This window comes from Trachypithecus francoisi, unplaced genomic scaffold, assembly GCF_009764315.1.
Source record: "Trachypithecus francoisi isolate TF-2019V2 unplaced genomic scaffold, Tfra_2.0 Lachesis_group19, whole genome shotgun sequence".
In the NCBI taxonomy this organism is placed as follows: Eukaryota; Metazoa; Chordata; class Mammalia; order Primates; family Cercopithecidae; genus Trachypithecus; species Trachypithecus francoisi.
In genome coordinates this window covers 19,323,277-19,345,038 of record NW_022681464.1, presented here as the reverse complement: position 1 = coordinate 19,345,038, position 21,762 = coordinate 19,323,277, and the positions used below count along the sequence as shown (strand labels likewise).

Below are 21,762 nucleotides of genomic sequence, written 5' to 3'. Positions count from 1 at the left end.
CCAGGTTTTCTGCAGATAGGTGATGTTAAAGCCATATACTATGGTTAGCTATCTGAGTCTTTATATTCTCCATTCTCTCACATGGAAGGACTGGGTTGTGAAATGTGACTAAGAACACCCACAAGGCTGGAGAACTTGCATGCTTGGGGACTTGAAACTGTGTGATTCCATGGTTGCCAAGTCAGAGAGATTGCTGGACTGAGTTGAGCCTGGCCCATCTGGGCTGTGAGGTGGCCCCACCCACCAGTTCTGTGTGATTAGGGAATTTATGGGCATATTAGGTCACTTCCTGTGAGAGCATGGATAGGGGAAGGCAGCCATATTCATTGCGTACCACAGAGAAGGCCCTACCCTAGATGCTTTACACAAGTTACCTTTATGTAATTGATTCTCATCACAAACCTGCAAGGGCAATTCTATTACCTTCATTTGGTGAGCCAGAGAGGGTGCAAGTAATTTATGACAGGGCACGTTGGTTCATTAGTGGCACAGCCAGCATGCACACCAAGGTCTAGTTGACACCAAAACTTGTATTGTTTCTACCGTCCAGTTTTAGAGAATGTAGGCATAGGCATGAAAATTAGAGGCCAGAGATAGAGTCCGTGGCTAGGAAGAGTGATCATGGATAAGGAGCAGAGCTGCATGCTAGAAGAGAGGTGGAGGAGAGTTATTCAGAAGGACAGTTTTAATGTGAGGTGAGAAAGCCATGGAGTAAGATCCAGGACAGAGTGAGATTAAGAGATGGAAAAGCTGATCTTCTGCAGAGGGCACCATGTAGACACAGAGCTAAAAATATCCCTTGGAGAAAGGCAAAGGGTAAGAAAGAGTACCATGGGCCAGTTGGCTCACGTTTCCCCATGTAAGCCGGAGTGGCAAAGTGCAAGACAGTTATTTTTCTGCACAAATATGCATAACTCTTAGGAAACTTTAAAACAAATCTTTATTCTAGGAGTCGTCTTTTTCTATTGTGTGTCTTTGTGACTTGTGTGTGCAAGCTTCTGGTAAAACTACAGGCTCCACCCCAAACCCTGACCCAGGCTGCTGAGATAGCCTGATAGTACAGTAGCTGTCAGCCAAGATTTTGAAATTAAACAGTACCTGATCTTGCACTAGTCCTCTTAGAAAGATTTATGGGTGAGGCCAGTTCCCATTCACCTGGATCTCGTGGCTCTGGCCACTTCTGAGCACCTTCTTTGGGAAAGCGAGCTCGAGACTGATTGGGAACCGACCACCACTAGGCTTCAGGAGGGATTCAGGCTCATGGGACAGACAAGAGACAAGCGTGGGCAGGGAGAGATGAAGGCCCGGGAAATGGAAATGCTGGGGTACAGAGTTAGTTAGATCCCATCCGATTACAAAAATATTTCTCAGACTCACTGGTCATATTAGCTGCCCCTTTCATGTCTGTGATGGGAAGAACCCACAGTGGCAGGCATCTTCCATTGCCTTCCAGGCACGTCCAGTTTGGCTTGGACACGTGTGGTTGTGAAGACCTGGCAGGAAAGCTGAGGCATACAGTTTGGGAAGGCAGAGTTAAAAATCCCTATTAGGGCAATCCTGAAAAGGAGTCACACCCAAGGTCTGTGAAAGGATGCCAAGCCTGACCTTGCACTGGGCATGCTCTGCTTTTCCAGGTGGCGCTCAGGCACGAGGATGGTGATGAGACCGCGGAGCCACCCCCCAGTGGGTGCCGGGACCGGAGGAGGGCCAGCGTGTGTTCCAGTGGCGGGGGTGAGCACCGGGGCCTGGACCGCAGAAGGAGCCGCAGGCACTCAGTGCAGAGCATCAAGAGCACCCTGTCGGCCCCCACCAGTCCCTGCTCCCAGTCAGCTCCCAGCTTCAAGCCCAGCCAAGTGCGAGATATGTGTGAAAAGTAAGCATTAACTTGGCAGTGGAGAGGGGTGCAAGGATGCCATCCAAAAGAGAGCCCACAGGTGCCTGCCACTCTCCCTTCCCCGCTGGCCAGTTTGTCCCCCACCAACCCCCACCCCAGCATCACTCCCTACCTCTTCTCAACCATTAAACCACCAGCCAAACATCTCAGGGCATTTCCCACACAGGGTGCCCCTGGCAACTTTCACAGACTTGATGTTATTAGTCCCAGGAACTGTTTTTCAGCTACCTGTTTTTAAAAAGTATTATTTACTATCTCAGTTAATATCTGTTCAAAAAAGCTGTGTTTTATCAAATGGAAAAGACTTCAAACACAAAACTTTGGCCTAGAAATAAATGATATGCCACTGTAGGAATGTGAGGTTGGAAGAGTCTCGCAACACTCTTGACATTACAGGGGTATCTCTGGGTTGGTTTTAGTTAAACAGAAACAAACCCATAGGGGTTTCCAAATAGCTGTCTCTATATATTTCAGTACATACTAATTCCATCATTTAGTCTGAAACATTTTTATTGAGTGTACGTTAGAGGCCAGGACTACTCGAAGCCATGAAGATATATAAATAGAAAGGTATGATCTCTGTCCCTATGAGCCTCACCTTTGGGCTGGGAGGAAGAGCGAGAATGGTAAGATAGAATAAAATGGAACGATTGGCAATCCTGTGAGATATTATATGTATTTAAAGTATACAGTTTGACAAAATCTGCCAAACCCAGAGTGGTTCTATAGTATAGAGGTACAACAAAAGGCTGGCCTGCCTGCTCCAGGGTCTGGATCCAGTTGTATCTTCCCAAATTAATGCTCTGAGGTCACTGGGATGAGGGACTTCAGGGTCCAGTTCCTGCCAGCCAAATCCACAGGGGCTGACTCACACATTCCCATCCTGCTGCTGATAGTCTGGAAGCAGGAAGTGCTCATATCACTTGGCTGGATCATCCTCCCCCACCATAGAGATCCTCCTCGGAGTCAAATTTGGGTCACCAGGCTACATTATGAAGAAGAAAATCACTCAGAATAAGTTAGATGACCTTAAGAAAGAGTGATCAAGATATATCCCTCCTCTCCATCTCTAAGGGAATACCCCACCAGCACCAAGAGGTGCCCCAAACAATCTGATACCCATGGAATCATTTGAGCAGGACCCAGGCCATGCCTTCAGATGCCTGTTATCCCAAGAGGAGGAGGAAGGCATTGGTCTGAGATAGATGTGCAACCATGGTCCATGTTGACACCCCTCTTCTACCTCGTAACCCCAGATGCCCTCTCTCTACAGGTTTTTATGTTTGAAAGTCTGTGTAAAACAAGCTCTATTTTAGTGAAAAGAAGACCTAAACTTTTAAACATATTAAGGAACAACAATCTTTACCATGAGCGTTGCATCTTGTGATCTAGAATCTTAAAGAAACTCAGCCAGTTCTCAAAGAAAAAGCCCTTGAAGCTCTCTTCTGGCTGGCTTGAAAAGTTAACATGAAGAGAGTTGAGGAAACTGTACACAATCATCTGAGAAAAAGCCTATTTATAAAACCACCCAAGATGCTGAGGGCAGGACCTAGGTGGACCTTGTCAGTAGTACTTGGTGTTCTCCTGCTCTGTCATGTTTGTTCCTTGTCTGTTTCTTGCTGTTACACTTTTTGAGGATTCCTGTGTTGTGAGTTCAGACGACAATGCTTTGCAATAGGCTGGTAAGTATGGTGATATGGAAGTGGAACATCCTGGGCACGGTTCACAGTCTTGAAGTGCTGGGCTCGGTAGGATCTGAAACAGGAGGCCAGAGATGCCACTCTGAATGCTGTTTCCTTCATTCTTTTTGGAATTTCATTTTACTGGAATTATTACTTCAGTATTAATTTAGTGGCATTTGAGCAAAATATACTTTGCAGCTGGTAAGGACAGGTGACGTTTTGTCTATCTAGATTGATGATTATGAAGTGACTTCTTTTATGAAGCCTGTTGGAGTGGTTTTGCCTGTGGCCCCAAAGTGATGGCATGATTTTGAGGAGCCAGGAGTGAGATAGTGGGAAGGGGTGGTGAAATGCAGAATGGGAAATGATTTCTTCCTGCATAGCTTAGTCACCTGCTCAACATCTGTGCCTCAAAACTACCTCAGAGTCAAGTGGCTCGTTATGTTCTGTCCCCTGCATACTTTGAAAGACACAGAAGCTGCCTCATGTACTTATATGCACATTGCTCTTCATCTCTGCAAACGCCCCGACTGCACCTAACGCTAGCTTGTAGCAACATGCCTGCAGATGCCACATATGAAGGATTTGGTGCTAGATTTTATAACTCAGTGACCCAAGTGATGCCAACTTTTGTAAAGAAGGGAGAAATATGTTTTAGAAAGGGGTTCATATTGCTCTAAAAAAATATAGGGCAGTCTCCACTCAGATGGCCCTTTTGTATCGTTTGAATTTAACTCTCATGATCATCCTCTGTAAGATTCAGACAGGACAGGTTTTATTATTCTCATTGTACAAGTGAGAAAACAGAGGGGGCTAAGTGCCTATTCCAAATCATAGGACTAAGGGCTATGACCAAGGGTTGGGCCCTTGGCTCTCAATGTCCAAAGTATGCAGACTCCTTCCCAGGCAACCACATCCTAGCCAACCACTCCTAAACATATTCCTCAAGCGAGATGATTAGAGAGACAATTTGATTTACATACCTTGTAGGTATTTTTTTTGTTTGAGATAAATACAAAAATTCAAGACTTGAAAAGGAGAAATGCTTAGTCTCCCCGTAGACTTAAGCTAGCTATGTGCTTTAATTCTAATGAAGACTAATAAGAGCCTGAACGCAGCTTTGTTTGGTTTGGTTTCTTAAGAAACTGAACTCCACACTGAGCATTTGCCCAATAAGGTACAAGTGTATTGGTCACTGGTCAACTAAAAACATCTTTATGGGACCGTGTGTGTCATAATGAGTTTCATCTTTGCACTTGAAATTTACAAATTTCATTGGAAGGGGAAAAAAGTCTTAATACTAGAAAGTTCTTAAAATTTATCTAGCCCAAAGCAGGAGCCCTTTCTGTCATGTTCCCAAGAGATGGGGTACCCTTCCAGGCATGGGTGCTCTCTTTCCTGAGGCACCCCATCTGCCCTTGAACTATTCTGCTTATCCTGGTTCTTCCTCTGTTGACAAAAACAGGGCTGCTTCCTGCTCTGTGTGTCAGTCTTTCTGATATCAAACACTGCATGGGACTTAACACGTGAACTTTCAGTTTCATCCTGCTGATTTCCACACAACATTCCGAACTATAGAAGTAATTTTGAACTTCATGTAGTCACTAATGTTAACAGTTGTGCCATGCAGCTTTCAGTCATATGTATATTTTAATATACATGGAAGAGTGACCTGGCAGATAGTGGATATTGACAACTGGTTAGGGAGTGGAGGGTCCAGACTAGTGCCACATGCCTCAGCAGCAGGGTCTGCAGACTTTCTCTGTCAAGGGCCAAGTAATATGTTAAACTTGGAGTACCAGACGGTCTCTATTGCAACTACTCAACTGAATTCTGCCTTTGTAGCATGTCAACAGCCATCAGCCACTGGTACCGGCATGAGCATGGCTGCATTCCAGTGACATTTTATTTATGGACACTGAGATTTGAATTTTACATGTCATGAAATATGATTCTTTTGATTTTTTTTCAACCATTAAATATGTGAAAAAACCACTCTTAGCTCACAGGCCATATAAAAACAGGTGGTAGGCCAGATGTAGCCCACAGGCTGTAGTTTGCCAACCTCTGTCCCAGGGGTCTGGGTTTCTAGAGGGAGGTTGGAGGAAATTGACCTTTAATTGGCAAAGGGGAGTATGTGGCGTATGAGAGAAAAATCCACCGTGTTATGTGTGAGGGCTATGGGGAACAGTATTCTTAGATTTGCTGTTAGAGCAAGGAAGTCAAAGGAAAATTCTGTGAAGAGATTGAGACTATATGGGACTTTGCTGATGGCTAATCATGAGTTCCCAAAGCACAGAGGCCGAAGATTGAGGCGTTGGAGAAGGGCAGGAGATAAGCCAGATTGAGGGACATATGGAGAGGAGGGGACTGTGTGATAAGTCCAGGGAAGGTTGGACTGTGCAGGCCGGGACTCGTCTCAGTGGTCCCTTCGGGCAGTGGTTCTTGACCAGGGATGATTTTGCCACCTAGGAGACATCTAGACACATTTTTGGTTGTTATAGCTGGGACAGGGTAGTGCTACTGGCATCTAGTGGATCGAGTCCAGGAATGCTGTTCTGCTAAGTGCAGGATAGCCCCCTGCCAAACAAATAATTATCTGTTTTAAAATGTCAGTAGTGTTGAATCTGGGAAATTCTGCCTTAGGGAAAGGTGGATCGTTGGTTATATAATCCACAGGATGCTGAGATAGTGTTTTGCCCATTGGAAAGGGCAGTTTTCTTAGAAGCATTTGGAGCTCTGCACCTACTTTAAATGTTCATGTGCATGGGTCAAAATTCACTCTTTTTCAGAGAATATAATCAGCTAAAACACAGATCTATAGAATATATTTCTAGTTTAAAGAAAATCCATTGGTATTTTACAAACACATGTCATGGAAACAGTATTTCTCAAAGGAGACAGGAATTGTCTTTCACAGCTGACTGGTTACTCTGGGCTACTACATGGTTTACAACAGAGTCTTTTTTTGATTTTAAGTCCATTTAGCAAAGTTTTGCATTTCAAATTCTCAGGAAATATGCTTGAACACTTTTAGGGGACCAAAACTTGACTGAATCTCATGTTACTCTCAGTAACTGAAATGCCAACATATCCAGTTCTCATTGGCCTCACTCACATCCATCACTCCAAAAAATTGACATAATGGAATGTGACACCAGCATAAAACAACTTGGCAAGAGAGAACAATGATTGTATAAGAGAGGTGTGACAGTCTACAGCCAGGCTTCACGAACCTGTTCAGAGGAAGAGGAACCCAGCACGGTCTCACTAGAAATGTTCAAGTGGAGCCGAGGAATCAGCACTGAGAAGCAGCAGTGGGCAGCTCTCCTCTAGGCTGCCAATATTTTAAACTGATAGTCAGGAAGGAAAAAAGTTACATATAAGAATTGCTAATTTTTTTCCATGTAAGTTAAGCTAGGGTTACAGAAAAATTGACTAATGTATGTTGCACAGAAGTCCTCCTTCTAATAAATGCAAAGTGATAAGGATATATAAATGGGTCTTGTGGGAGTCAGGAGTTGTGACCAAGCCTTGACCTTGTAATCGGGAGCACAGCAGTCTGACCTACAGACATACTTGACCCTTGAGCAGCAGAGAGAAGATGTGGCCTGGCCTCAGCTGGTTCCAGGAGCAGGACAGACCACGCTCAGGTGGACTGCAGGCCAGGAGTACTGATACGGCAGTGGAGAGCCTACTTGAGCTGCAGGGAGAAGCCTGGCAGGGGTTTGGTGTGGGGCAGGGTGCAGAGACCAGCACTGGAAGCTCAGCCTGCACCTGGCAGAGAGCACACCACTGCTCCTAAGAAGTGGGGAGCACTCAGTCTTCACAAATCCTCACGAGAGGGGTGTTTAGAATCACTGTGGTCTTGGGCATAGGATGGAGGTATTGAAGCACAGGAGGGCAAGTTCAGAACCCAGCTCTCCCAAAATAGCTGTGTGTCAATTTATATATGGCCATTGGCTCATAGTAATCACTGAATAAATGGCAACTCTTTATGTATGTATGTATTTATTTATTTATTTTGAGATGGAGTCTCGCTCCATCATCCAGGTCCAGGTTAGAGGGCAGTGGCGCGATCTCAGCTCCCTGCCAGCTCCACCTCCCGGGTTCACGCCATTCTCCTGCCTCAGCCTCAGCCTCCTGAGTAGCTGGGACTACAGGCGGCTGCCACCACATCCGGCTAATTTGTTGTATTTTTAGTACAGACGGGATTTCACCGTGTTAGCCAGAATGGTCTCCATCTCTTGACCTCGTGACCCGCCCACCTCAGCCTCCCAAAGTGCTGGGATTGCAGGCGTGAGCCACCACACCCGGCCTCTTTATATTTTTAAATAAAAATGATAGGATTTAAAGATGTGATGCCACCTATGTGATGTAAAATGAAGAGAGTTGTACCATATAGTGCAGAGATGAATATGACAATAACAGCTGCAACAACAGGTAGCCTTTATAGAGTGCTTAATCATTTGCCAGGCATTACATTAAGCACTTCAAGTGTATAAACTCCATTTTTGCTCTTACATCACGATATAAGTACTGTTATTGCTGTGTGACAAGAGGGGAAGCTGAGGCACGGGGAGTTGAAGTACCATGCCCAAGGTCCCAAGGCTACTATATGGTGGAGCTGGTTCTAGATTTCAGTAAGTACTGTTATTGCTGTGTGACAGGAGGGGAAGCTGAGGCATGGGGAGTTGAAGTACCATGCCCGAGGTCCCAAGGCTAATATATGGTGGAGCTGGTTCTAGAGTTCAGGGGGTCTAGCTCCAGAGTCCATGTCCTCACCATTGTCCTAAATAACCCTTATTTCGGTTATTCTGTGGAAATAAATATATGCTGAGTACTTGGCAATTAGTAAATGCATTAATTGCATTCACTATTTATTATTGGATCTATATTTTTCATGTCAGTACATTAAAAATTATTGCTTAATGGTACATTAAAAAATTATTGCCTAATGTTCCAATATATAGATATACCATAATACCATGATGCTGTCATTCATTTTGCTGTGGCTTGGTTCCATTTTTTTTCTCATACCAAACTTGCTGTAATGAACATACACACTGGTGCACATACACATGTTTGTGTATATATGTTAGCATTAGCACTCTTAGATTCTTAGAAGTAGAATTCTAGACTATGGACATTTACATTTTAAATATTGATATTGCCTTATTGCTCTCCACAAAGGCTGTATGGGTTTACTATCCATCAGCATATGACTCACCATTTTCCCACACCATCACTTAATGTTAGGAGATTTTCAGAATTTTTATAGTACTGAAAAGTGAAATGTGCCTCAGCATTGTAATTTGCATTTTTTATTACTACTGAGGCTGTACAACTTTAATTGCTTCATTAGCTATTAACATTTCATTTTCTTAGTGTTGCCTGTAAATATTCTTTGCTCATTTTTCTCCTGGTTTGCCTATTTTAATTGACCTACAACCAGTCTTTATTTTTAATATGGAAACCTTCACATTCAAAAGTAGAATATAAGTATTCTTTATGCATTTTAGAATTAATATTTTGACCTTTTTTCTGTCTCTCAAATGTCTTTTAGCTGAATTTCTGATACCTCTCATCATATGCACTAAATACATTTGTTATGGTGTCCAGTTTGTGAGTCCTGTCCCATGTGGTTTTTAGGCATCATGCTTGCTCAGCAATGTGTGTCCTCTTTTTAACTGTAGCCTCTGCATTGTCCTGGGAAAATGCTATGCTATTCTTCCTTCAATGCCTAGGAGGTAAGCAATGGAAGAGGTAGGGATGGAGCCAATGTTAGCAGTGGCGAATCTGTACCGGTCTGCATCAACTCAATTTTTGCCTCCTCGAAAGAAAGAATTTGTCTGAGGGGCAAAAGACAGAGTGAGAGACCAAGACAAGTTTTTGAGCAGGAGTGAGAGTTTATTAAAAAGTTTCAGAACAGGAACAAAGGAAAGTAAAATACACTTGGAAGAGGGCCAAGCAGGCACCTTAAGAGATCCAGGTGCACTCTTTGGCCTTTGACTTGGGGTTTTATACATTGATGTGGTTCCAGGGTTTGTGTCTCTTCTGCCCCGATTCTGCCCTTGGGGTGGGCTGTCTGCATGCGCAGTGCCCTGCTGGCACTTGGGAGGGGCTGCATGTGCACTGTGTTTACTGAAATTGTGTGCATGTTCACTTGAGGCATTTTCCCCTTATCTTGCAGTGCTCCTAGAGGTCCTAGAGGAAGGTCATATACCAGTTAAACTCTGCCATTTTGCCTCTTAGTGCACGTGCTTGAGCCCAATCACCGAACTCCTGAGATCTTAACAGGAAGCTGCTGATCACTGACTTTCTGTCTCTTAGGAGACGGCCTTTCCCTGGCACCAGCTGTGACCAATTATTATTTTAAAGAGACAGTTTAACAACTGCCAGACCATCACTTGATGGTCACCTGACATTCCTGGAGTGGGGGGACACTCTCCTTCCCTAGTTATATCTGCCTAACTACGTACTCTAACATCAGCATTTATGGAGGATTAGGTTTGTGCTGGCTATTGGACTAAACAATTTTACATGTGTTGTAAATTCCATGAACAAGGTAGGAGTATCATCCCCATTTTACAGGTGAGGAAACCGAGACACAGATTAAGGAGCTTGTCCTCAGATTACAGAGGCTCTGCTGGGTTGGGACCCAGGCAGTCAGGTTCCATAGCCTGCACTGAAAACCTAACATACCTGAAACTACTCTCTGAGTCTATAGAATGTGTTCAGTAATGAGAATGTTTTATCTTTTGAGGACGAGTTAGATTTGTTGAGAAAGCAAAAAATCACTCAGCAATTGTTTTATTGGAACTTGGTAATGTTAGCAAGCTGTATTGTTTTTTAGTCACTGTTTGATTTTGATCCCGAAATCATACTGATTTGCTTGTTTTTCTCATGAATGGACATTGAAGACATTTTATAGAGGGGACTTCTGAAAATGTTCAGAGCAATAGCTGCAACACTGGAACAAGGCTTTCCAGTTAGTCATGAGTAACCACTATCTTGGCGATGGAGTAAGGGAAGATATAGAGAACGGAAACTCATACTTAAAAGGAAACCACAGTTAACTATCAATTATCGGGAGGCTGTGGAGGAGCAGAGACCTAAGCCATCCTCACTTTTTGAGGGCTCATAGCTGATGCATACCAATTAGTGGCCTAGCAGGTGGTAGGATGCGGGTAGCCAAGCCTTGGGGCTATGCCTCTGGGGTGAGAGCTGGAGGGAGGCAATTGGAGGGGTGTTGTTTTCTGTTTTCCTGCAGGAGTGAAGAAGAGTTTTGGCATCTCTCCACCAGCCACAGGAAGTAGTGGGCAAATCGGGGAGACTAATTATGGAATTGTGCTGGGGGGTGAGCTCATCTTCCCATGTTTTGACAGGAAGGAGGCGTGTTTACATGTCTAAGTTTTAGGGCAGCACAGTTTCCCGTGCTTTGTCCACAAAACTTCATTGCCAGGATTAGAGAATTCATCCTGGGTCTACAGTAGAATAGCAGAATAGTAGAGCAGCCCTATCTCTTTCTTGGAAGCAGTTGGCAATGAGCAATCTATTTGCAAGCAAAAGACATACTGTGAGATGAGGTGTTATACAACGTTAATCTACAAAATCTGCAGCTCAGGTGACCTGCTCAGCCCTGGCTCCTGGAGGAAGGCTGGCCGTGTGCAGTGAAAGAGCAGCAGGTGAGGTGGGGCGGGGGGAGCATAGGCATGGTTGTGTGTAAACTCGGGATGATGGTGCCTGTACTCCTTAATACGGTGGTGGGAGAGTTAACACAAATATGTGCTTTGCCCAGTGCTGTTATTATCATCAATCCATGCCCTGGAGCATTCACGGATATTACTCTGTTAAAGAAGATAATTGTTAAATGAATATGGGCATGAATTGGAGAAAATATTTTGTGCACCCGCATAAACATGCTAGAGGATTTCACAACAGCCAGATTAGCAACCACTGGTACCATGAGTGGCAAGTAGCTACTTGGGAAGATTTATCTGATGGTAAGTGACGTGTTATAAATGGGATTCACTGACAAGGGTGGTGACCTCCTGAAAAAAGTATGATTGGAATACAGCCAGTGATTCAGCAGTGTCCAAGAGATTCATGCCGAGTGTTCAATAGCAAAGGGTGGCCTGGGAGAGTGGGCTTGGAAATGGGAGAGACTGTACTGAATAGAGGCAGAGGCACCGGAGCATGAGGAAGAAGTTACTTTGCAGTGCTCCCAATATCTGGGGAAGGATTGGTTTCTCAAATATTCACTGTGACCAGATTGCAAATTTCTTGTGGGTTTGAACTTTCCTAAATTGAATCTGAGGATCTTTCTAGGTTCTGAAGAAATTGGCAAAATTTTATCCTTAAGGCCAAGTGGAGCTACTGATGAATTTCAAATGATTAAGTGAAAATCAGGGTAGTGTTTCTGCAGGAGTGTTCTGGGCACAGTGTGGGGAGCTCACTGGGGGAGAGCAGGCTGCACAAGGAGATTGGTGCAGGGCTTTTGCTGGTCAGGAAGGAGTGGAGGGGGCCTGACTGAAGCAGGGGCAGAGAGAAGGGAAAGTACAGGGAGATGATGAGAATGCAGGAGGCTGTGGTTTGTAGGACAGTGACTAGATTGCATGGTGACAAAGACAAAGAGGCTTGAGGTGATTCTCTGGCAATCAGTAACCCAGGCCAGTCAGTAAGCTCTGGGATGTATCTGTGGGTCAGGCAGGTGGAAATTCCCATAGTCAGTTGGATAGGCACTTCTGGAACTCCAGTACCTGTAGGTGATGGTTGAAGCTCTGGTTTAGAGGCCCTAACCCAGGAAAAATAAACTGCGTGAGCAGAGAAGTGGTAGGGAAAACCTGCAAGAGAATGTACAGAACTTTCATCTCATGAAATGAAGAAACTGAGACCATCACCCACATTTCAAGTCAATGAACCTTGACTTGATGATCATTTATCATCAAGTGTGACTGTTTCTCAGGCTAGAGTGAACTTAGGTGGTATGAGGGCGCTGGAAGAAACAAGCTGTTTACTTTGGGAATGGAGGTGAACATACCTCAGACAGAAATGTTCAAGTTTCTAGTTGAATGTTTTACTTGCTTTGGGAATTTTCTTTTAGTGCCAAGCTTCCCTTTGACCTGTCCAAACCCCACATCTCCTGTAATATGCACCTTCTCATCTGTGTTTTGAATGTTCACAGCACTTTCTAAGGCTCGGTTTTTGCTGGCAGTCCACACAGGCATTGGTGTGCATCATCCAGCTAGAGAATAAGCATCTGTCTCTATATAGCCCTCTGCAACTCCCAGGATCCCTTTGGAGATGGAGCAGAGACTATCTAAGGAGTACTAAGCTGGATTGATCAAATCCAGCCATGGAAAGAGAAATGAGATTATTTTTGCTTGATAAGAGCCTGTGGAGGCAGCCTGGTGGTAACTCTTCATTGATGAAGGTTGAACAAATAGGGAAATGAAACCCTGAACATGTAGGTTGAAGAGGCCAAACTTGACAGCCAGAAAGTCCATCCGGGCAGAGGTGATGCTGGTGTGAATCATTTTGCAAGGGAGTCTTCTGGGAATAGGCTTTGGAAATTGAAGAAGGCCCAGTTAGAGAGACCTGGAGAAGGTCATGCTTGTGCCCAGCTTATACCTAATGGGCTGATGGTGATGACAGAAGCATCATATTCATGTTGAAAAAATATTTATGGTTTCTAAATGAGGTAATTTTTATGTTTCAGCGACTAATTGGGATTAACACAGGCTGTAGTCATGATCCAAATATGTCTCGTGGTACCCTATATCATGGTTTCATCAGTTTGCTAGTGGGAATGGGGCTTTGGTGAGATGCGCAGGGAGAGTGACAGGACAAGGGATGAGAAGTAGTGGACATCCTGTGCACGTGAATATCATCAGACGAGCTGATGGTGTTCAGGAAGTAATCTAAAGATGGAAGGATTAATGGCTTCTTCCAGTCCTTAAAGAGAAGAGGCATTTTTTTTTCCAGCCACAAAGAATTTCTCATAGACAGAGGTAGCACAGTAGAGTGGTTAGAAGCATGAACACTAGAGCTGGACTTCATAGGTTCAATTCTGGCTTACTAGCTGTGATCCCGGGCAAATTTCTGAACCTCCCTGTGCCTCAGCTCCTCATCTGTGGATGGGGATATTCATAGTCCCTACCACAGAGGTTCCTGTGAGTACTGAAGAAGGGAACCATATGAACTGCTTAGCATAAGTACACCTGGCACAGGGGTTGTTAAGTAAATAGAATAAGTGAGTGACTACAGCCATCCCAAGGAAAGCCTGCCTTCCCCAGAGAGATCCTTGGGAGGCAGAGAAAGACAAAGGATAGGGAAGCCAGTTCCTGGCCCTCAGAAAGTGCCCTGCAGAGGCTGGGCATGGTGGGTCACGCCTGTAATCTCAGCACTTTGGGAGGTCAAGGCAGGTGAACCACTTGAGCCTAGGAGTTCAAGACCAGCATGGGCAACATGGCAAAACATCATCTCTCTACAAAACAAAAACAAAAACAAAAATTAGCCAGGCATGATGGTGCGCACCTGTAGTCCCAGATACTTGGGAGGCTGAGGTGGGAGGATTGCTTGATCCTGGGAGGCAGAGGTCATAGTGAGCCAAGATTGCACCACTGCACTCCAGCCTGGGTGACAGAGTGAGTGTCTCAAGAAACAAAAAAGCAAAACAAAAAGCAAACAAAAAATGAAAGTGCCCTGCAGAACTCAAGAAAGCCTGGGCACATTTGGGATGATTCTCTGTAGCCGAAATGCCTTTGATTGTCCCGAGAGAGCATACTTCCCGAAGACATGATAGCTCAGTGAGGAATCCAGAGACTATTATATCACACTTCACAAGTACTCAATTACAGTATCCACATGGCCCCAGAGAAATAATTTCATTCCTGAGGTTTTTTTTTTTTTTTTCACAGCCATGTGGTTCTGGTTTTATAAACATGAGATTAAAAACTGACTAGAGATGAGCCCTCATAAGGAAGTGGCCGGTCAGGGCTTGTGGGGTGCAGGTATTTGTCTCCCAGGGATGCTTGGATGGAGCAGGGATGGTGGGGTCAGGCATGTCATGACTGCATGCATGTATGCCGGCCTTCCGGTATGGAATACATACTGAATTACCAGACTTCAGAAGCTATTTTTTCTTTTTCTATATGTTTTTGCATCCATAACAAGCTTTGCAGAACTGCCTTCCAAATGGAGGGTCAAATAATTTTGATCATGAAATCAGGAAAAAACAACGATGGAGTACCTTGAACTGTACCTTTGTTTTTGTTTGCATTTATGGACTTGGGTCCACATCCACGGTAGCTCATATCTATAAGTAAACGAACAGGCCACCAGCTCTCCAGAAGAGAAGACCCCAGTACTAGGTGTGTTATTTCAGACTAGCCTTACATTAAAAGACTCCTTCGTCAGTAGTGACATCTTATGACCTTTGATATTATAGTTACTGATTTTGTTGAGACAGGAATACTGTCTTCTGGGACTAAAGAAACAAAATCATATTCATTTATTCATCTGACTCCTATTTCTTTTTTGATTTTGTTTTGGGTTTTTTTTTTTTTTTTGAGACAGAGTCTTGCCCTGTAACCCAGGCTGGAGTGCAGAGGCACAATCTCAGCTCACTGCAACCTCTGCCTCCTGGGTTCAAGTGAGCACATCCAGCTAATTTTTGTATTTTTAGTAGAGATGGGATTTTACCACATTGGCCAGGCTGGTCTTGAACTCTTGACCTCATGTGACCCTCCTGCCTCAGCCTCCCAAAGTGCTGGAATTACAGGTGTGAGCCACCACACCAGACCGCAACTTCTATTTCCTCGTACCTCCCATGTTCTTGGATCTGAGGATACAGTGGTGAACATGAACCTTACAAAACATACAGTTTCATAAGACAGAGTGCAAATATTATAGCAAGTAAATACGAGTAGCTTTGGAAGGGGGCTTTTGAAGCAAGCCAACAGGGCCATGTGGCAGAGGGTTACAGGGATATAAGAATATATCCTTGAGGAGGCCCTCCAGAAGTGCACAAGGACGTGGACAGGAAGAGGCATTACTGCATCCCTGTGGTACAGCATGATGAACAATTGGGGACTAGCTAGGTCAGTAAAACGTCTACTACTTTTGGATGATTTATGTGGTAGATACCACCAGCAGGTAGAAGAAATGCACAATATCAATACCAGAAGTGCTAACATAGTTGTCAAATCATTTACTGTGTAAAAAGATTGTAGAATAATATGGTTTTTTTTAAATCTAAAAGTTTACCTACCAAATGTATAACAATGGTTATTTCTGGTCAAAGGGGACTTAACTGTTATCAGTAGTAGTATAAGCATACTTCCTTACTCAAAGGGAGTATGAATTCCTGTAAGTAAATATTCATTAAAAATAACAAAAACTCTTTAGAAAACAGCAAAGGGTAATGGGGCTGATCCAGAAAACCTCCTCATGCATTTAGGTTGAGTCCCAAAGGATAAGAAGAGTCAGAGAAGAGCTCCCCAGGCCAAGGGCATGCCATGTGCAGTGGCAAAGGGAGAAAAGGGCTTGGTATAGCTGGGTATCTAATAGGCATCTCAGGAGGTGAGGCTGTAGTGTGTGGCCGGAGACAGGTGGCACAGGGTGGAGATGAGGTTGCACGGTGAGCAGCAGACCAGGTCCTGCAGGGCCTGGGAAACCACAGCACAGAGTCCAGTTATTAGTCAGCATGTGAGGCTCAGTTGTGCCCATCTGAAAAGCTGCCTGTCTGCCTGCTGGCCGGCCTGGTGGGGATAGGATTGGAGGCGAGGAAGGGTGGCAGCAGGGACATGGGTCGTGGCTATTCATGCCAAGCTACTGTAAGAAACATTGATAACTTAGACCAGGGTAGTCTCAACCCTACCAGGCATCTAAAATAACCCATGTTCAGGTTCTACCCCAGAACAGTTGAATGCAGTTTCTGAAAGGAGGGCCTGACCATTCACATTTTAAAAGAATATGCCTTAAGGATGCAAATCTCTAGGCTGGAGGTTGCCGGTGGTGTGGAGAGGCATGAAGCGTTGAGGCATGCATTAGAGAGAGTGTCAGTCTCCCCCATTGCTGGACCTCCCAAGGTCACCCTCAACAGCCTTGAGCTTGTCCTGGTTTAGGAGGGTGGTCTCTTTCCATATGTGAAAAACACACATGAGATTAGTCATTGTACAACTTCTGGAAGTGACAAAACATGTCTCATGTCCACACAATTGGATTGTTTAGTCATAACAGCCAGAACTGGAGTCTTCCATTCCAGTGTATTTCCCTTCATTTTAAGAGTGAAATAAGACCTGGATCCACCAAGGTCTCAGGACAGATTCAAACCAGACCCTGAGCAGGGCTGTTGTTTTGCCTCTGAAGGCTGCCTTCCTGAAATCTCAGGAGGGGACTATGCTTAGTTCCTGCTCTTTCCAAAGTTCTTAGGAAAATGCAGCCTACCTTCATCCTAGTTTCTCTGTCAACTTCTGCTCTGTCAACTTCTGAGGGACATTTAAAGCAACGAATATCTGTGGCTTAGAATAAAGTTTTTTTTTTTTTAAACACAAAATCAAGGTATACACAAAAACTCCTGAGAAGCCTCATAGTCTGTAGTTATCACTAGATCCATTTGTTTTACACCTGAACAAATCTGTAACCCCAGTGACTAATTGGGTTTTTTTATCTGTTGATGTTTATACTCTGCAGACTTGAATTCCATTATGTTAAACGACTCCATGTTTCAGCAGAAATAATGTGCTTGACCCTTTAATATTTATTTGATTCTAAAACAAAATAGCAAAATAATGGCTTATGTATTAAGGTACTAGCCCATAGTCCAGCTTCTTGGGTATATTTGGGATCCATGAGCTATACTTGATACTCCTCCTAAACTTTGCTTGCTACAGGGACAATAAATACTTTCCTGTCTAACTTTGGGTTCTCACCATGGAAACATTGGAGCAACAGCTGGGCTCTGTTAGATGTCTTTTCATTCTCTTGGCTGGTAAAAATCTTTTGCAGAAACTTTTTAAAAAACTTGATGGCTAACAAAACCTTTTAAGTGAAATCACTGATTCAAGCTGGCCAGGTATTTGTCTTAACGATTGCTAATTAGAAGTTTTCAAATGTTACCTTGGGCCCTTGGTGACCTAGAAACAGCCTTAAAGTTAACAAAGTGTGAGTCACTGTGAGGCCAAGATCAAACTGCAATTTGAGGATTCAGTAACACAGAAGGCTGCAGACCAAGACCAGAGGGCCACGTTCTTTACCAAAAATGTAGCAAAATATTTCTATAAATATCTTATATGTCCTATGCATTTTATGGAACTAAATGGGACAGTTTAAATGTCTGCATTTTATCTAAACCTTAAGACAGCTTTTTGACTAGTTGCCACAAATGGGTCATAAGACACTGCTCCTCCAGGCTTTCAGGACAACTAGGCAAGTCTAGGGTGACTGGACTCTGGGCTGATCTTCTGGGAGCCGTATGCGGCCTTGTCCAATACAAGGTGTTATTTTTCTCTGTGCTGTGTGAAAGAAGGATTGACAGGCACGGTTCAGGAGACTATTGCTTAGAAGGAACCGTGCAATGATGAAAACAGTTTAGATTCTGCTTTAGTTTCATGGGGTAGCCTGGCATGGCATAAAGGAGTCTGGCCTGGACGTTAGGAGATCAGAGTTCTTACTGGCAACTTGTTTGATCTTGCCCTCTCTAGACCCCATCCTTCATCTCTGCAACATGGGGAGATCTCTGAGGTCATCTCCAAGTAATTGTCAGTCTTTCCCTTGGATCATCCATAGCAAGAGCCTCTGTGCTGCATGCTGTGCAAGTCCTCAGGGCCATGGAACTGCAGCAGGCAGCAAATACTTATTGGATGTCCCTCGGAGCCAGGGCTCTGGGCAGGGTCTCCTGGAGAAACAGAGCAGGAAAAGTAACTCTACTCAGGAAGAATGGCTCTTGTAAGGACTCCAAGAATGAAATGCCCTTGGTGTTCAGTGGAAGCTTGACATATCAGTAGACTGTGTAAGACTGGGGTGGGAGGTTCACAAAGGGAGAATGGAAGATGAAGTTGGAGAGGTGATAAGGGATTAGAGATTAGCGAGGCAAATTAGACTTGATCCTAGGTCAGTAGACATGTTTCACAAGGGAATGTCATGTGCAGAATTCCATCTTGTCCCTTACTCAGGTCGTCTTTGGCTTTAAACAGCCAAGTTTTGCTTCAACAGCATGGTAGAATCTTTTTGAGTAACTTGGGCCCTATGGGTGGAATACTTCCTGCTACAGTGAGTTGTTTAGGGTCTCTTCCCTCACTGGTCTGTAATCCAAGGGTGGGGACTTCGTTTAGCTACTGCACCCCAGCATCTTTGCACATAAGTGCTCAATAAAGTTTGTTAAGCCGGGCGCAGTGGCTTATGTCTGTAATCCCAGCACTTTGGGAGACTGAGGCGGGTGGATCACTTGAGGTCAGGAGTTCAAGACCAGCCTGGCCAACATGGTGAAACCCTGTCTCTACTAAAATTACAAAAATTACCCGAGTGTGGTGGTGCATGCCTGTTATCCCAGCTACTGAGGCTGAGGCAAGAGAATCGCTTCAACCCGGGGGGCGCGGGGGGGTGGAGGTTGCTGGGAACCAAGATCGCACCACTGCACTCCAGCCTGAGTAACATAGCAAAACTCAGTCTCAAAAAAAAAAAAAAAGTTAAATAGAAGGAGATAAAGCCCTTGCCCCATAATTACACTGCCTTTTTAGTAAACTAATGCAGGAACAGAAAACCAAATACTGCATCTTCTCACTTATACGTGGGAGCTAAATGATGAGAACACACGGACACATAGAGGGGAACAACAGATACGAGGACCTACCTGAGGGCAAAGGATGGGAGGAGCGAGAGGAAGAGAAACAAATAACTATTGGATACTAGGCTTAGTACCTGGGTGAAGAAATCTGTATAACCCTTGGGATGTAGTTGACCTATGTAACACTCATACATATGTGTCCCTGAACTAAAATAAAAGTTTAAAAAAACGGTTTCATTACATAGTTTAAAAATCCTAATTGTACAGAGTTGGGTTAATTATATCCTTGGTTCATGACACATTGTCATCACTGGTCTGTGCATGACTATCTTCTGGTTTATTTTATATAATATTTATGAATATAATAGAACATCAAGGAGACTATGACTTGACTTGAAAAGCAAGGTGTTACTTCTAAGTTCCATCTCTGTGCTTCCCACTCTCCCATCCCTAGGCCTGGGTAACCAGCGCTTAAATATGTGTTTATCACTGTCTTACGGGGTTTTATTGTGGGTATTTTTTTTTTCAGTATTTTTTTTACTTTTTTTCCTCTACTTCAATGGTTGTATTTTTTAAGTATTACTACACACATATGACACATTATATAATTCTGGTTTTCTGCACTTCATTGTAAATGTATGTTCTTTCTTGGACTTGTTTTGGTCACTAAGCGTTATGTTTCTGGTGGTCGTCCATACTGTCATGTGAAGCTGGCAATATGGATTTTCACTGCCTGGAATTTACCACAATCTTTATATATTTTTTCTCTTTGGTGGGCATTTGGGTCATTTCCCCAGCTTTTGACAATTACAGATAGTGCTGCTGAGAACATTCTTGGACTCTCATCCTAGTACACTGGTGCTTCAGTATCCCCAGGGAAGATTTCTCAACCTCAGCACTGTTGACGTTTTGAACGGAATAATTCTTTGTCATGGGGGCTATTCTGTGCATTGTGGGATGTTTTATAGCATACTTGTGTCAGCCCACTAGGTGGCAATAGTACTCCCTGCCCTCCACTCCTGTTGTGGCAACTAAAAATGTCTCCAGATATTGACAAATGTCCCCTGGGGGTGGGGGCAGAATAACCCTGGTTCAGAATCACTGCCCTAGGGTATAGCAATGCCACTTTTAGGTCATGATATTTTTAATTTTACAAGATAGTGTTAATTATTTTGCCATGTTATACCTAGATATCCTCGTATCAACAATATATGAGTTAGTTGACTTGCATTCTTTTCATCTCTTGGCATCATTAGACTTCTAATTTTACCAAGTAGATAGAAAATGGTATCTCATTGTGGCCTTAATTTATAGTGCCCCGATTGATAATCAGGATAAAATACCTCTTCATACAAGTTTGTTGGCTGTGTTCATGTATTTCATTCATTTTATAGTTGTGCTTTTGAAGTTTAAAGTATATTTTCATATATTCTTGATTTGAGTTTGTCTATTAGATATATCGCAAATGTCTGCTCCCAGTGTATTGCTCAACTTTTCCTCATTCTGATTGCTTTGGTCTTAGAACATACTTTAACATTATTTTGAATGTTTGTATTGTGTTTCTGAAAGAGCTCAGCAACATTCATTTTCCTTTTGGTGTTTCGAAGCCTAAGAAACATGACCCATTAGCCTGCGACTCAAATCCGAGACATTAAATTGTCTTTATTGGAAACTATGCCCCGAAGAACTGGTCAGGCTGCAGGCCTCTGGGTTGCTTTTCTAACTTGAAAAGGTGACCTCAAGTCTGGGACTGTTTGCAGTGAAAAGGAAAATACCTAATGGATTTGGAACAGGCCTGTGCCCCAGAGTAACTTCTTATCAATCACAAGCAAAAGACCTGTGGAGGTATTGGAAAGCCAAAGGCCACACACCCAGAATTCCTTAGCACAATATGAACACAATTAAGTTATCCTTTATAAGAAAATCTAGCTTGAGAAAAAGCAAAGTTGTCAGAATTAATTATTCAGTCTTAAATATTATTGGCATAAAAATCGTTTCATTTGACTGATTTTATCATAGACTGGAACTAAATAAAATCAAGCCTCCAAAGTCCCGTGCCCTAAGAGAGGGTATTCCTTCTCCACCCCTTTGCATTATAGTCAAGGCCAGTGCTCTGGTCACAGGGCATCCTGGATGTAGGCCCTCCAAGTGGGTCATTGTGCTGTCTACCCTTGGTCCTGCCCTGCCACTTGTGATAGCAAAGCTACAACACACACATCATATGAAAATTTATTGTGTGATGTGAGGATGTTGAACCCAAAGAGAAGACAGCTTGGGATGTAGGTTCAGATAGCTGTCTTTAAATATCTGTGAGACAGCCATTTGAAAAAGAGATGGATCAGAAAGACAAAGTGCTTTTACATATTAATGCATTCCTCCTAGGAGATAGGTACTGT

At 43.6% G+C, this 21,762-nt stretch overlaps 1 protein-coding gene across 9 annotated transcripts in view; it reads left to right on the top strand.

The window, feature by feature from the left end:
* Nucleotides 1–21,762, top strand: part of FHOD3 (formin homology 2 domain containing 3) — a 492,791-nt gene that overhangs the window by 334,801 nt on the left and 136,228 nt on the right. For all 9 annotated transcript variants that reach the window (XM_033177891.1, XM_033177890.1, XM_033177884.1 and 6 more), the window contains one exon: nucleotides 1,635–1,873. In XM_033177891.1, the coding sequence (XP_033033782.1) occupies nucleotides 1,635–1,873 (239 nt within the window). The remainder of the gene's footprint in view (nucleotides 1–1,634; nucleotides 1,874–21,762) is intronic.